The following is a 13,515-nucleotide window of genomic DNA, read 5'->3' on the forward strand; positions in this document are numbered from 1 at the left end:
GGTCACATGCCGGTGACTTCACTCATGTCCAGCTACAGCTGAGACACAGCCGAGGATGTGTGTGTGGGTGTGGGTGTGGGTGTGTGTATCAAAGAGCGTGTGATGTGTAGTTAAGGGGGCAGCCCATCACATTGCATCACATCTGGCCTTCTTTTTACTTCTCCCGCTGTCTCTCCTCCGTCTCTCACACTCTCTGCACTTTAATGCAGGGAGAGTTTTGTCAGCAGCGTTTGTGGGAATTCCCTGGAATCAATTCAGGACGGGGAATACCTACAAAGCACACACACACAATCCTCCTCTCACCACAGGAAATGAAAACTGTAATATGAACTCACCCCCGGTCTGAATGAAAGCCCATTACAATTCATTTTCACCACAGCAGCCAGTGTACACAGTGGTGGTTTCATCTGCGGGTAATGTTTTTGCTCCACTGCCATATTAACCACTGTCACACGCTCAGCAGTTCACGGGGAAGTTAAACGCTGCTCATTCAAGAGTCAACTTTTAACCTCTCACCCTGAAGTGTTTGCCTCTTTACATTTGCACTTGCTTAATGGTGATATAATCTGGTATTCTGAGCAAACCATGCGGAAATAGTTTTATTATGACATAATGGGGCATTTTGTGCTTCCTTGAGTTCAAATTTGCCACCTGCTGTATGACGTAGTAGCTCATGTAGAGATTAAAGTCGGAATTCTGAGGAAAATAAGTCAACATTCTGAGATTAAAGAAAAAGTCAGAATACGGAGATTAAAGACAGAATTCTGAGATTAAAAAAAAGTCAGAATTCTGATTTTAAAGAAAAAGTCAGAATACCGAGATTAAAGAAAAAGTCAGGATTCTAAGAGAAATAGTCAGAATTCTGAGATTAAAGACAGAATTCAGAATCAAGAGTAAACTTTTAACCTTTTAACCTGTTGTGTGTACTGAAAGATGGTTAATCTCAGAATTCATGCTGCTTTGGCCCTAATACTCTTCCGTACTCATGAAAATGCTTGGATTGGATGAGCTTCATAAATACTCAGTGTCGCTCCTTCCTTCTGTTCCAGGATCTGTCCGGCTCCATTGATGACCTCCCCACAGGGACGGAGGCCGGTCTGGGCTCAGCCGTCAGCGCCGGTGGCTCGTCCTCCAGCAGCAGCAGCAGCAGCCAGGGGGAGCAGGGAGCCGCTAGTAACCAGGGACAGTCACCTTTCTCCCCGCACGCCTCCCCACACCTCCCCAGCCAGAGGAGCGGGCCCTCTCCCTCACCTGTTGGCTCGCCCGCAGGCTCCACCCTGTCCCAGCAGTCCCGGTCTGGTTCTGGACCCATCTCTCCTGCCAGTGGCCCCTCTGCCAACTCCACCACCGCCGCACCAGGTAGGACTGCTGTCATTAGAGACTCGAGAATGACTGTGTGCGCGCATAAATCTCGATAATCGGGTTTCTGTCGCGATGGAAGGTGCAACCTGTAGCGTAATTTTATTACTTTAATCACGACAAACAAATAAGACGACAACTGACAAGATTTGCTGTTGGTGCCAGACACTTCATTGCATTTTTCCCTGTATACCACAGAGTTAGATTCCCTGGGAAATTTGCAAAATTGCTTTACACTTTAAAGAGAAATTGCTTCATGCTCGCGTAAGAAGAGCGTGCTGTTTGGAAACAGAGTTACAAGACAAGTGACTTCACTCCGATAGATCCTCAAATCCTCTTTTGAAGCCTCCAGAAGCACAATTTGGCTGAGAGATGTTCAAAGGTGTCACCTGCAACCAAATTAGACAATAGCAGCTGTCAGTCAAAGGGGTGTCCGTGCAGATTGTCTTGTTTTTTTCTTTGAGAGAAAAAGAGCTGCTGTGACATCACAGGTTGGGGCGTGGCCAGAAGGCGCTCCCTCATTAGGTGTCGTTGAGTGTTTACATGCTGCATAAACCATCACTGGAGCAGCTGCAGAGGCAGTGGCCTCCGCTCACTTGTTGCTGCTGCTGCCCAAAGCGTTTCAGTTATCACACACCTACATTTCTGCTTGACCTTTCCGCTTATTTTTGCGATTTAAAGACCTGCGAGGCGACGACTTGATTTGTTTTTAAATATGTGCATTTAAAAAGGATTTTAAAAAGGTCACGAGGGAAAACTGACCCTGGAACACGATATGCGTCTTTACCTTGCACCTATAGCAGCAGTGCTGATATTTAAATCACATTTACTGTGCTTTTGTGTCACATGTGTGTATAACCAAAGCAGGGAAAGGTGAACCTTCTAATAATTCTGCTGTTACTATACTTACGTGTGTGTGTGAATACAGCTTACACAGAATAATTCCTTCAGATCAATTTTCATTCCTCGAGCTTGGATTGAGCACAGAGCTGCAGCAGAAGAGCGAAAAATATCAATCCAGCTTTTTCCAGACTCTCGTACTTTATCTCTGGCTCATTTGAAATCTTTATTCAGATCACTGAGCAATATCACAGCGTAGTGTAAAAGTACTTCATGGAATCTGTCTCGTTCATTTACTTGACACAGTTTTTTTTTTGTCCCTGCATCGTGTGGATTTATTAAGTCTTGATCGCGGCGATTTTTGGAGAAACATTTCAGTGGATTTTTCGCGACTTTACTGCTCCTTAGATTGCAAGACATATTCCATTATATTTATGTCCAGACTAGTGCTAATAAATTGAGAGTTACTCCTCACATCTGATTTGTAGCCTTATCTAAAATACGTCAGGGTAAACAAGACACCGACAGGATTATCATACTATGCACGGTGTGTCTGTTTGTCTCCCGGGGCCATGAGCACATAACCATTTAGATAAACACAGAACGGTATAAACAAGTGTTATACTGTTATATACCCTCCTGCCACCTCTCTGCCCACATGAGTGACTGACCGGTGCATCAGCACGTCTCAGACCTGTCAGTCACTCTGACAAGGCGGGGCAAAAAATGTCTTGAGTAAGATCCTAATGCCAGCTCCTCCTAGTGAGTGACGCTAATGAAAAACCAGGACAGAGTTGTTGTTTTTTTTTTTTCCAGGCACATCGTGCCAAGAATCATGATAAGGATCCGGAGCGAGGTGGCGAGACGGGAAGCGAAACCGATCGCCGGGACGTGATTAATAAGGGGGGAAAAAAAACAAAAACATTTTAAAACATTCCCCGTGCCAAATAAATGGTGATAAAGCGTGGAGCTGTGAGTAACATCTGACATGTTTTAGTGGCTGTAGTACAATCAGTTTGAATTAGATCAAGAAGCAGCCAGCCTGAGAGAGGCACAGGAGAACTAATGTGGTTAGCACACATCTGATTACTGACGCTCTGCTTTCTAACACTTCATCACAAGTTAGGATCTCAAGTTTAGACACTTTGGTTAATGTTGTCGTCACAGCTGGGTACAAAGTCGGCGAAGGGAGGCGGGAGCAGGGAAGTTAACGAGCGACACATTTGTCTGTATTTGTGTGTTTGTTTTGCTCTGTGAGATTTGTGTCTTCAGCGCTCACAGTTTTGTTTTTGTTTTGTTTTTTTTCCCTGATCATTATTCAAAGCTGTTGTGCGAACTACAATGTCCTCTAAGTAAACAAAATAAAGCAAACATTAATAAGCTAATTAATTAGTGCGGGAAAAACGGAAGCGGTAGTTTGAGCTCTAATCAAGAAAAAGTCAAAACCCACCGCGTCTCGCTGCTGCTCGCGGCTCCATTTATTCTCCTGTATTTGCCGTCTCCTCTTTAATGGACTCTGCCCTCCGACTTTGAAATCAGCTCGGATAATTTAGACACGGAGCCGGTCTGTGATGATCTGCGTCAGACCAGTGCAACTAATAACTTGTGCTGCAGTGTTGTGGCAAACTTTATAATTCATATTTTACTTCCAGGCCTTTCTGCGTGGGGTTTGCATGTCCCCCTGTGTGTGTGCGTGTGTGTGTGTGTGTGTGGGTTCCGGGTTCTCTGGCTTCCTCTCACTGTACAAAAACATGCAGCCCTCATGTAAAGGATTATAGAGTGTCTTATATCCTTTTTTTCAGCACAACCTAGACAATCTGATGAAAAAAAAAAATCATTTTCACCAACTATATAAACACAACTGAGCAAATACTCAAAATGTTTAAAATTGGATTGCATTTGTGAAACACGTCGCAGTTCAAAGTTCACTTGGCTCGTTTTTATGAACAAAAACAAAAGAAAAAAGGCTCTATTTTTGAGACTTCTGCACAATTATTGCTACTTTATATCGCGACTAAAGATGTGATATAAAATGGATCATAACTTTGACTCAACAACACATGGGAAGACGAAAAAAACCGGGGTTAAGAGAAATATTGTGAGCATTTAAAAACTTTTCATACGTGTGTGTGTGTGCGTGTTATTCCGTCACCGGTCGGCCTCATTCCACCGAGTGATGCGACGTGTCACACGGCTGAGCACTCGCGACCACGGGCGTTACCCTTGACAGCGAGCAGAGGGGAGCAATTTCATCATGTCATCCTTTTCACCTGGCTCTCAAACACACACACACACACACACACACACACACACACATAACACATGAATACACATCCATACATAAACAGTTTATGTCATTCGTGTGTGTGTGTGTGTGTGTGTGAAATAGTCAGACAGTGGGAGACAGATTGCCAGCCTGTCATACACCCATACACTTGCACAAATCTATCTTGTCGGAGCTCCACAGCATGCCTGTGATTCTCGCTCTCTCTCTCTCTCTCCCTCTCTCTCTCTCTCTCCCTCTCCTCCCTCTCCCTCTCTCTCCATGAAGCAAATCCAATACACTGTAACATTATCCAGGCCTCGACTTGCTATTTGGATTCTCTCCCGGAGCCAAAAAGGCACACACAGGGCCAAATTGATTTTCCTGTTGCGCTAGATTTGTGACAGTCGAGCAGAAATCACATTGCTCAACCCGCCAAACCCCTCACTCCCCCTCCTCCTCCTCCTCCTCCTCCACATTGTATGCGCATACACACATATACACAAAAACAGGCTCTTATGCGCACACAACCTTCCTTCCTCCCAGAGTCTCTGAAGCAATTCAGAGAGTCCTCTGAATATTTTTCTCCTCTCCGTGAGACATTGGGGACGAGGCAGGCAGAAATTCATCTCTTATCTGGATGGATGTGGGGCGGAATTGGAGCGCAGGCGTTTCGAGCTTCCATCATCGACGACGAGCTGTGGGAGAGAGAGAGAGAGACAGAGAGAGAGAGAGAGAGAGGCAAAGTCATCGAGTCAAAGTGCAGAACGCGGCGTCCTGAAAGAGCTGAGCCTTCAGAATCCTTAGCGTTAGCGTTGCCCCCAAACGCAGCAGCCGGAGCCGCCATCAGATATGAGGATTTGCATGTGTTTCCAAAAACACTGCATCGTCTGGACGCTTCTAGATGTAGATAACACCGGGGGCCGGCTGTGTGCTTCTGAGTGTGCACATGGCTCCGGTTTGACGAGCTGTATCCAGGTTGACAACCTGTCAGCGTGTGGCGTCACTTCCTGTCATACTTAGCATGGCTGTCGCTTCTCCCCCTAAAAATGTGTCGAAGACAAATCCATTACCGGGCTTTGCCGGGCCGAGGCTGATAACACACGGATCAGACTTTTCACATCAGCTTGGATCTCTGTCGCTGCTGTGGTGTTGATTTGTCTGCTGACGTGTGAGGGGGAAAAAAAACACACAAAAGATGTTACATTTTCTACCGTTAAGTATAGAAAACACACAAAAAACGCCACTCAAAGTGGCGTTTTTTGTGCGTTTTCTATACTTAACGATCGAGTTACAATATAGTTGTACATCTTATGAACGTGTATAGTAATGTGGTGATTTTGACATCATAAACGTAAAGATTTGAAGCGCCTGTGTTGTTCCATCTCTTTGTGCTTGTGTTTGAGCACATTTACACTCCAGTCTGTTCTGTCTGCAGCAGAAAATCACAAATACTCCACAAATATTTCCTCTTCTATTTTTCTCTCCCTTGTTCTTCTCTCTCCACCAACGTCCTTCATGGTCCAGTTAGAAGTGCCTTCCCTCCCTCCCTCCCTCCCTCCTCCCCCTGTCCCTTGTCCTCATCCTCTCTCTTCCCTCTTCTATCTTTTTTTTTTTATACCCTTCTGAGTTTTTATTTTCTCTTAAAGAGGTGATTGGAGCTCGAGGGTGAGCACTTGGGAAAGTTTAAGCTGTTTATCTGCGCTTCGCTTCAAGTGCTTCCAGGGCCTACAAAAGGACAGAGAGGTCAGGGTGAGTGGAGGAGGGAGAAGGAAAGGACATTAGGATACAGAGAGGGAGAGAAGGCCAGGCCCGTCCATTTTCTTATCTCAAGGGTCCGCTCCTGACCGTCTCGTCCAACCTGTTTGTATCCACTCTTGTCCTTTTCATTGCCCCCAGCCTCGCCTGGAGTTTTTCCAACTGAGAAAAAATAACACATTTTATATGCAATTATGTTAATGAGAACCACAGTGAAGCCTGTTTCCCACACCGGGGTGAAAGGTCAACCGCGGACGCCTGGAAGGAACCAGAGTGATGACCTGAAATCGGGCTTGCACGCACAAAATTGGCAATTTCTTTTCAGAGGAATAATGTCAGTAAATGACTTCCCAAATGAGAAAGAAAAACAGATTTACAAGCTGTAACATCGGACCAGAACACACGCCACAGGGCTGCTCATCCAAAACTTATATTTTCTCTCTGCTAGTGGGGGAAAGTTATTACAAGAAAGCAGCAGAAGAGGGCGGGGGGAGTTGAATGTTTATGCCAGTGTCTTTTTTGCGTTGCAGAATGTGGAGCCAAGCGAGTTTTTCTCGTCACACCACTCCCAGAGAGGCTGCATGGTGGGAACGCTGCCTCTGGCTGTCCTTGTCCCTCTCTCTTTCTCTCATTATTTTTATCGTGCTCGCTTTCTCTTATGTTCCCTCTTGTGTCTCACGTTCCCTCGTCCCCACCCTTTCCTCCCCATCTCTGTTTGCCTCCGCTGCTTTCTCCGCTCAGAGCGTTGCTGTGCTACAGGCCTCCCACTGAGGAACAAGGCTGGATTTTTCCATCCACATTTCTGCCTCTGTTATTTCTTCACATCTCTCCTCCAGCTCTCTTTCTCCACTTTTGTCCTCTCTTTTTCTTCTTCTTCGCTTCAAACACCACCATCACTACCACAACTTCTACGTCCCCCCCCGTCTCACTTTCTTACTTACGACTGCTCGTGTTGGAAGTGAAGCAGCAAAATGTCCTCCCCACAGGCGCTACGCTCGCAAAGAACACCGTCGGCCAAAACAGTAAGAGAGAGAAAAAGAAAAAAAAAAAGATGCCTGCGTGCTGTGTTAGCCGTTTAGAGAAATCCCATTCTGACTCCGTCCGACTGAAAAACCCCTAACTGGAGCACGGTGCACAATTATTTTCTCTCCCCAACACCTATTTCCTTGCCTTCTCCCACTCCATTGCTCTCTCCCCCGCAACCTGCTAGCTGTTTTTTAGCTTAAGCTGCACTTTTGCTTTACTTACAGTTGCTACTCAGCGTTGGAAAGTAATGAGGACCTTGGGAGAGCACTTGTTTTGCGAGCCACTGCAGGCCTGCACTCGTCCCCTATAGGGAGAGTTAACTGGCATTAGCCCCCGGCTTGAAGAGGCATTGACTCGCACCCATTGAGATCTAAACCACCATTATTGGAGCCTGCTGTTTATCTGCTTCCCAAAGACGCAGCAATTGGGGGATATTGCCTCTGTTTGTGGGTCTGTGTGTGTGTAGGGTGGTGCAGGTGTGCGTGCAGCCTAAGGGTTGTATTAAGAGATGGTGCTGAAGCAGCCCTTTCTCTGTATTCTACAGCAGTCTATTAGTGCTCACCACTGTTACCTCACTTTAGCAAAAACAAAAAAAAAACATGGCCTCGCTGCTGCAGGGCCTCTGTGTTTATGAGAAACAGTCAGGCAGTGTGTGTGTGTGTGATATAGGCAGGTGGAGGCGTCGCTGCGTGTTTGTGTGTACGTATTGTTTAGCAGCACAGCCTTTCAGCTGCTCGCGTGCATACATCTCAGCTCCACTCCAGCACCTCTCTTTCATCGGAAATGAATGAAAGTCTTTTCATCGACTGACTTTTCTTCATCAACACACACACACACACACACACACACACACGCTAAGTCTCAGGCACAGTAGCTTTTAAGCCTAATATTATCAGGGCCCTGAAACAAAACAGAAATATGGCCACAAGTACTCTCCCTCAGCTTTGAACTACCCCGGTATTTGCGTTTGAAACCCTGATGAAAAAAAGCTTCAAAGACCACACTCCCGCCCCCCCCCCCGTCTTCAAAGTAGACTCAGGGTTGCCTCAACGGTCCGTGTGTGGAGGAGAAATTTAAAATGTGTGTTGGGTTTTTAGCAAGGAACATTATCTCAAAAAAATGCAATGAACTCCCATTACTTTTGGCCCTCGCTGCCTTGTACCGCGCGGAAAGAGTAGAAAATGGATGTGCTCGCTAAGTGGCTTTTTACAAAGAGGAAATTACAGTGATTTGACTTTTCAGCTGCTTTCCAAAGAACATGCTTCTGTTCGTTCCCAGTGTCTTCGGGCAGCCCGGCCTGCCCTCCTGATACTCACACATCAGACCTGTTCATCTTGGCAGTTTAATGGTCTGTGGTAAGGACAAACATTTGCACAGGTGCACTCACGTCTCTCATCAAGAGGCTGTGAAGCCGAAAACAGTCACACGTCGCGACACTTGACTCAGTCCTCATGCACAAAGTCTGTCATGGTGCCAAACGCTCTCCGGAAACACGTAACTGTGATCGTCGCCAGACAAAAATATCTTCCAGCCGCTTTGCTCTCTTCATTTCAAATATTATATTTTACATTTGTTTGTTTTTTTTCTAACAAATTGCACCATCATTGCTGCCGATAACTTTTCGTTAAGTGCTCACCTGGCACGGATCTGTGCCGCAGGTGCACCCATGGTAAACTGCCATGGGAATAATACACAACTCCTTATATGGTCATGTTTATAGGTCACACATTCAGGGTTTTTTTTGCGTCTTGTGTGTTGTTGAGTCAAAGTTCTGATTCGTTTTATATCGCATTTTTAGTTGTGATATAAAGTAGCAATAACTGTGTAGAAGTGCACAAAATAGACAGTTTTTTCTTACATTTTTGTGCATAAAATGTCATAAATTCAAGCCGATTTCAAAACATTTTGAGTGTTTCTGGTGAAAATTTAAAATAATTTTCATCAGATAGCCTTTATTGCACATTCTTATAGCCTCATATGTATATACTGTATACTTTTAAACACAACAGTGGTAGTAGTGTTCTAAGGGTTAATGCAAATGCCTGTGTTTCCTACGCTGAGGGAACAAAAATAGAAGCACAGCAGTTTTTATTGTAAAGTGAATATATGTGAATGAATGAGTCATTTTCATTTTAGTGTGCTCTTGTATTTGTGTGTATAATACATATATATATATATATATATATATATGTGTGTGTGTGTGCGCGCTCAGCTGGCCAAACGGGAACGTGTAAATTGCGAGGCGTGGATAAAGATGCCAGCTGAGCGACGGGATTACAGTATATTGCCCATGCCACTGATGGTGCCCATGTGCTAATTGTGTTATAGAGCACCTATGGGAGGGAACATGCGTGCGCTCACGAAGAAGACGCACAAACACCCGGCGATCTAACTGCAGGACGGACACATATGTATCGTCCATAAATAATCTGGATAATTAACATATACATTTATACACTGTCACTGTTAACCTTGAAAAAAACAAAGTTACACGTCACGCATGCACGCGCTCACACACTATTGGGCGTGAGGAAGTCGACCCGGCTTCGTAGACGCTCTTCCATATATTTGCTTTGCATTCTCATTCATAGCTCGCTGTTTTCTGTGGACGGGCAAAGATATACAGTCGGCTCCTGCTGACATTTAGCTCTCTCTCACACACTCTCTCATTTTCTCTCCCTCAGCAGCATGCAGAGAAGCACTGCACGTCAAAGATTCGGGTGTATGAATTATTAATGGTATGGATTAAACGTGCCAGGACTCACCGTGGAGCCTGTTTGTTTTATTTGGACGTAATTATTTAATGGCACCTTGTTAAAAATGATAGGAGAGAGGCTTTGTTTTGAAAAGTATTTGTTAGTGAAATAATTATGATGTGCCCCGAGCTTCACTCATTCACGGCATCTTATCTCATCTGTTTTTAAGTATCTTATTTTTTGTCATTATTCCCCTTTCTCACTCGTATGTCTTTGCATTAATCTCGTCTGTGGTGAGAATTTACTTGGGTGTGTGGAAGAGATTAGTGAAGCCATCCTATTTATACCTCCATGGTCACACACACACACACACACGTACACAGACACACAAACAGTACAAGCTGCTGTCAGCCATCCAAACAAACGCCGACAGAGGAGCTGGTGCCTGGCATGCATCCTCGCACACACACACACACACACACACACACACACACACGGGTTAGCCTTTATCATAAGGATGACTTTCATACTTTAAGGGATCAGTAAAGGCTTCTTTCTCGCATCCGCCTATTTAAAGTTGTGATGACCCTCAGTGAAAGGATTTAGGCTTCAACAGTCACGACATCTAACCTCACAGAGTACACACACGACCGCACACGTGACGACCACGTGAGCGCTATCGCAATATTTCCCGTTTTTATTTTAATTACGTATCACACAGTTAGCTCAGCAGCTGTAGTTGATGCATGAACAGCTTGTTCCCCCTCCGTAACCTGACACAATTAAATTGAAACGTTTCTCAAATTATAATTTAAATACATACTCAATGATAAGTGCACTATTAATCAGAACTAGAGAAACTCACTCTCCCCCCGCGGTGTCAGTACACTGTCTCTATCTCAAGGTTAACCCTTTCTTTAACAGCGAGCGTATCGCAGACGACACGTTTACGCAAGCGCACTTTGCGTCGCTGCGATTCCGCGGAAATAAAATAAAATCCAGTGGTTTCTGAAAGTTGAGAATTTACACGTCAAAGCGGAGAGAGTTTTTGGACATGGAGACAAAGACTCAATCAAAAGTTATTTTAAATACGATTTATACTTCATTTTAAATAGTTAATACACTATTTTAGTGCTACACGATTGGTGCAGTGGTTAGCACTCTTTGCCTTTGCAGCTAGAAGGCTCGGGTTCAAGACCTGGTCAGAAGAACAGCGTTTGCATGTTCTTCCCGTGTGTGTGTGGGTTTTCTCCGGGTTCTGCGGCTTCCTCCCACAGCACAAAAACATGCAACATGGGCATTAGGTAAATTGGACACTAAAATTGACCGTAGGTGTGAGAGTGAATGGTTGAATGATTGCTTGTCTCTATATGTGGCCCTGCGATGAAGCGGTAGAAGATGGATGGATGGAATGAATACACTATTTAAACATGCAGTAAATTGTAGAAGTTATTCTGGGCAAAAGCATTTAACTCACAGGGCTTTTTTTTGGACTTTTGTCCTGAATCCAGATCCATATCCAGATCTCTTTGGTTTATAGTTGTGAAAGCCAAACGTAGCTAGAATATAATTTAAATTTAGGACTTTTCTTAAACCGTCTGACGTCGTCAGAACACAACCAGTGTTTCAAGTTATCTCCGAGTCGCTCCAACATCCGCACACTGACGCTTCACCTTTCCCTTCCACCGCATGGTGACAGACTAACTAATCGAATATTCTCTCTTTGAAGCAGCACCACTGGATCTATTCATGTATGAGGTGTGTGTGTGTGTGTGTAGAATATTTCAGAACATATCCTGTCTGCTTTTGTGCTTTTATATTTATTTTGTTGTGTGCTTAAGTGTGTTTATTTACACTTGTTTGTTGTAGTGTGTGAGTGTGTGTGTGTGTGGGTGGCTGGGTGGATGGAAATGTTGTTTATGCAGTTTTATGCAAAGCAATTATGTTGACTTAATTGGGTTTGTTTATGTGGAGAGTGTGCCACCCCCAGTCATGTATTACTGCCATCATGGACAGACACATCACACACACACACACACACATATGCATACACACTTCTACTGAATAATGTGAAGTGTTCCTCGTTTGTACTGAATTCATATTCAGCGTGAGTTGTACGGACGCTGTAACAACACGAGTGGAAGCACAGCGATTGTGCCGCACTTCATAATGAAGTCGCTGTTTACGTTTGTCTGGGACGGAATATTTCCACTTTTTAAGAAGCAAATCAAATCAAATCGTTCAAAAACTTGTTGTTTTATGTTTGAAAATGCACTGATTAGTTTTTTTGGTTGCGATTCTGACCATGGGCGGGGCTTAGGTAGCTGCCTGCTGATTGGCTTCTGAGTTTTGGAGCGACACCTCGATAAGTTATAGTTGTAAGTATGTAACGTTTGTCACATTAGAAACATTTGATACTTACAATTATTTTGTCCGATGTCGACGGCAAAAACAGGAAGTCATCCAGGCTTGGAAGTCACTGTCCGTCTGGAACTCGTTCCCCGAGTTTCCCCCGCCAACGCCCGACAAAATAATTGTACATATCTAATGTTTATAATCTGACAAACATTAGATACTTACGATTGTAAGTTCTCCAAGCCTGTGACTCCTTCCAGTCAGTCCTTGCCTTGCCAATCAGCAGGCAGCTTCCTAAGGCCCGCCCACAAGTGTATTTTCAAACAATAAAATGCAATATTTTTGAATGATGACAAATCTAATTCCAAAAAACAACTATGTACATCATCACCACTGTGTCTCACAGTACAGAATTATCCACAGAAACGTCTAGTTTTAAAAAATAACAGACCACTTTTTCTTCCGTCTCTGCCGCTCCACATTGTCTTCATGTCAAAATCCAAAGATAAAAGGTTAATTTAGCATCTCTCTCTCTCTCTCTCTCTCACCTCCTCTTCCTCTGGGCCAAATCAATCCAGCATCGTCTCTGTCTGCCGCTGCTCTAATCAGACCCTCAACTCACTATTGGATTTCACTGGAGCAGGACGCAGACCAAAGACCCGCGCTGCCGTCAAATCAATGATCCTCAAACGGCTGTGGTTTTTCTATAGGGGATCGCTCCGGTTTTAATGCTTACAATAGGAAGTGGCACAAGGCTCCAGTGACGACATACGGCGTGTCCCGTGGAAGCGTATTTGTCGTTGAGCGCATAGTGAATTGCAAACAGCTTCATGCAGAGTGGACGCGTGTGTGTCTGTGAGACACTAGATTCAGGGTCCAAATAAAGTTTCAGCCTGAGATTGCTTTGTTCTTCTTTTTTTTTTGTCAGTCACATGACTGAGCCTTTTTCGTTGCCATTTAATAGAAATGCAGAGAGAGAGAGAAAGAGACAAAAGTGATCCTTCAAGGCCCTGATTGCTACAACACTTCCTGTGTTTCAGGCGCGGCAGATAAGAAGCAATTATAAATCCATTTTCTATTGATCACTCTTATGCAAATATGGGAACTTCTTCTTCTTCTTCTTTTGTTTTTTCTTTATATGACAGCTTTTGTTACAAAGACGGGATTGTACCATTGTGAGTTTGAAAGTGTGCCGTTGCCATGTGGACGTCTGAATCT

General features: G+C 44.4%; 1 protein-coding gene across 4 annotated transcripts in view; it reads left to right on the top strand.

Annotated features, from left to right (window-relative positions):
- Positions 1 to 948: 948 nt before the first annotated feature.
- The window catches only part of LOC122783037 (AT-rich interactive domain-containing protein 1B-like), a 50,221-nt gene continuing 37,654 nt past the window's right edge, over positions 949 to 13,515 (top strand). For 2 of the 4 annotated variants that reach the window (XM_044047674.1, XM_044047675.1), the window contains exon 1: positions 949 to 1,359. In XM_044047674.1, coding sequence (XP_043903609.1) covers positions 1,005 to 1,359 — 355 coding nt within the window. In that variant the 5' untranslated portion in view covers positions 949 to 1,004. The remainder of the gene's footprint in view (positions 1,360 to 13,515) is intronic. The other 2 variants (XM_044047676.1, XM_044047677.1) reach the window with 1 other exon arrangement.

Source organism: Solea senegalensis, linkage group LG16, assembly GCF_019176455.1.
Source record: "Solea senegalensis isolate Sse05_10M linkage group LG16, IFAPA_SoseM_1, whole genome shotgun sequence".
Taxonomy (NCBI): Eukaryota; Metazoa; Chordata; class Actinopteri; order Pleuronectiformes; family Soleidae; genus Solea; species Solea senegalensis.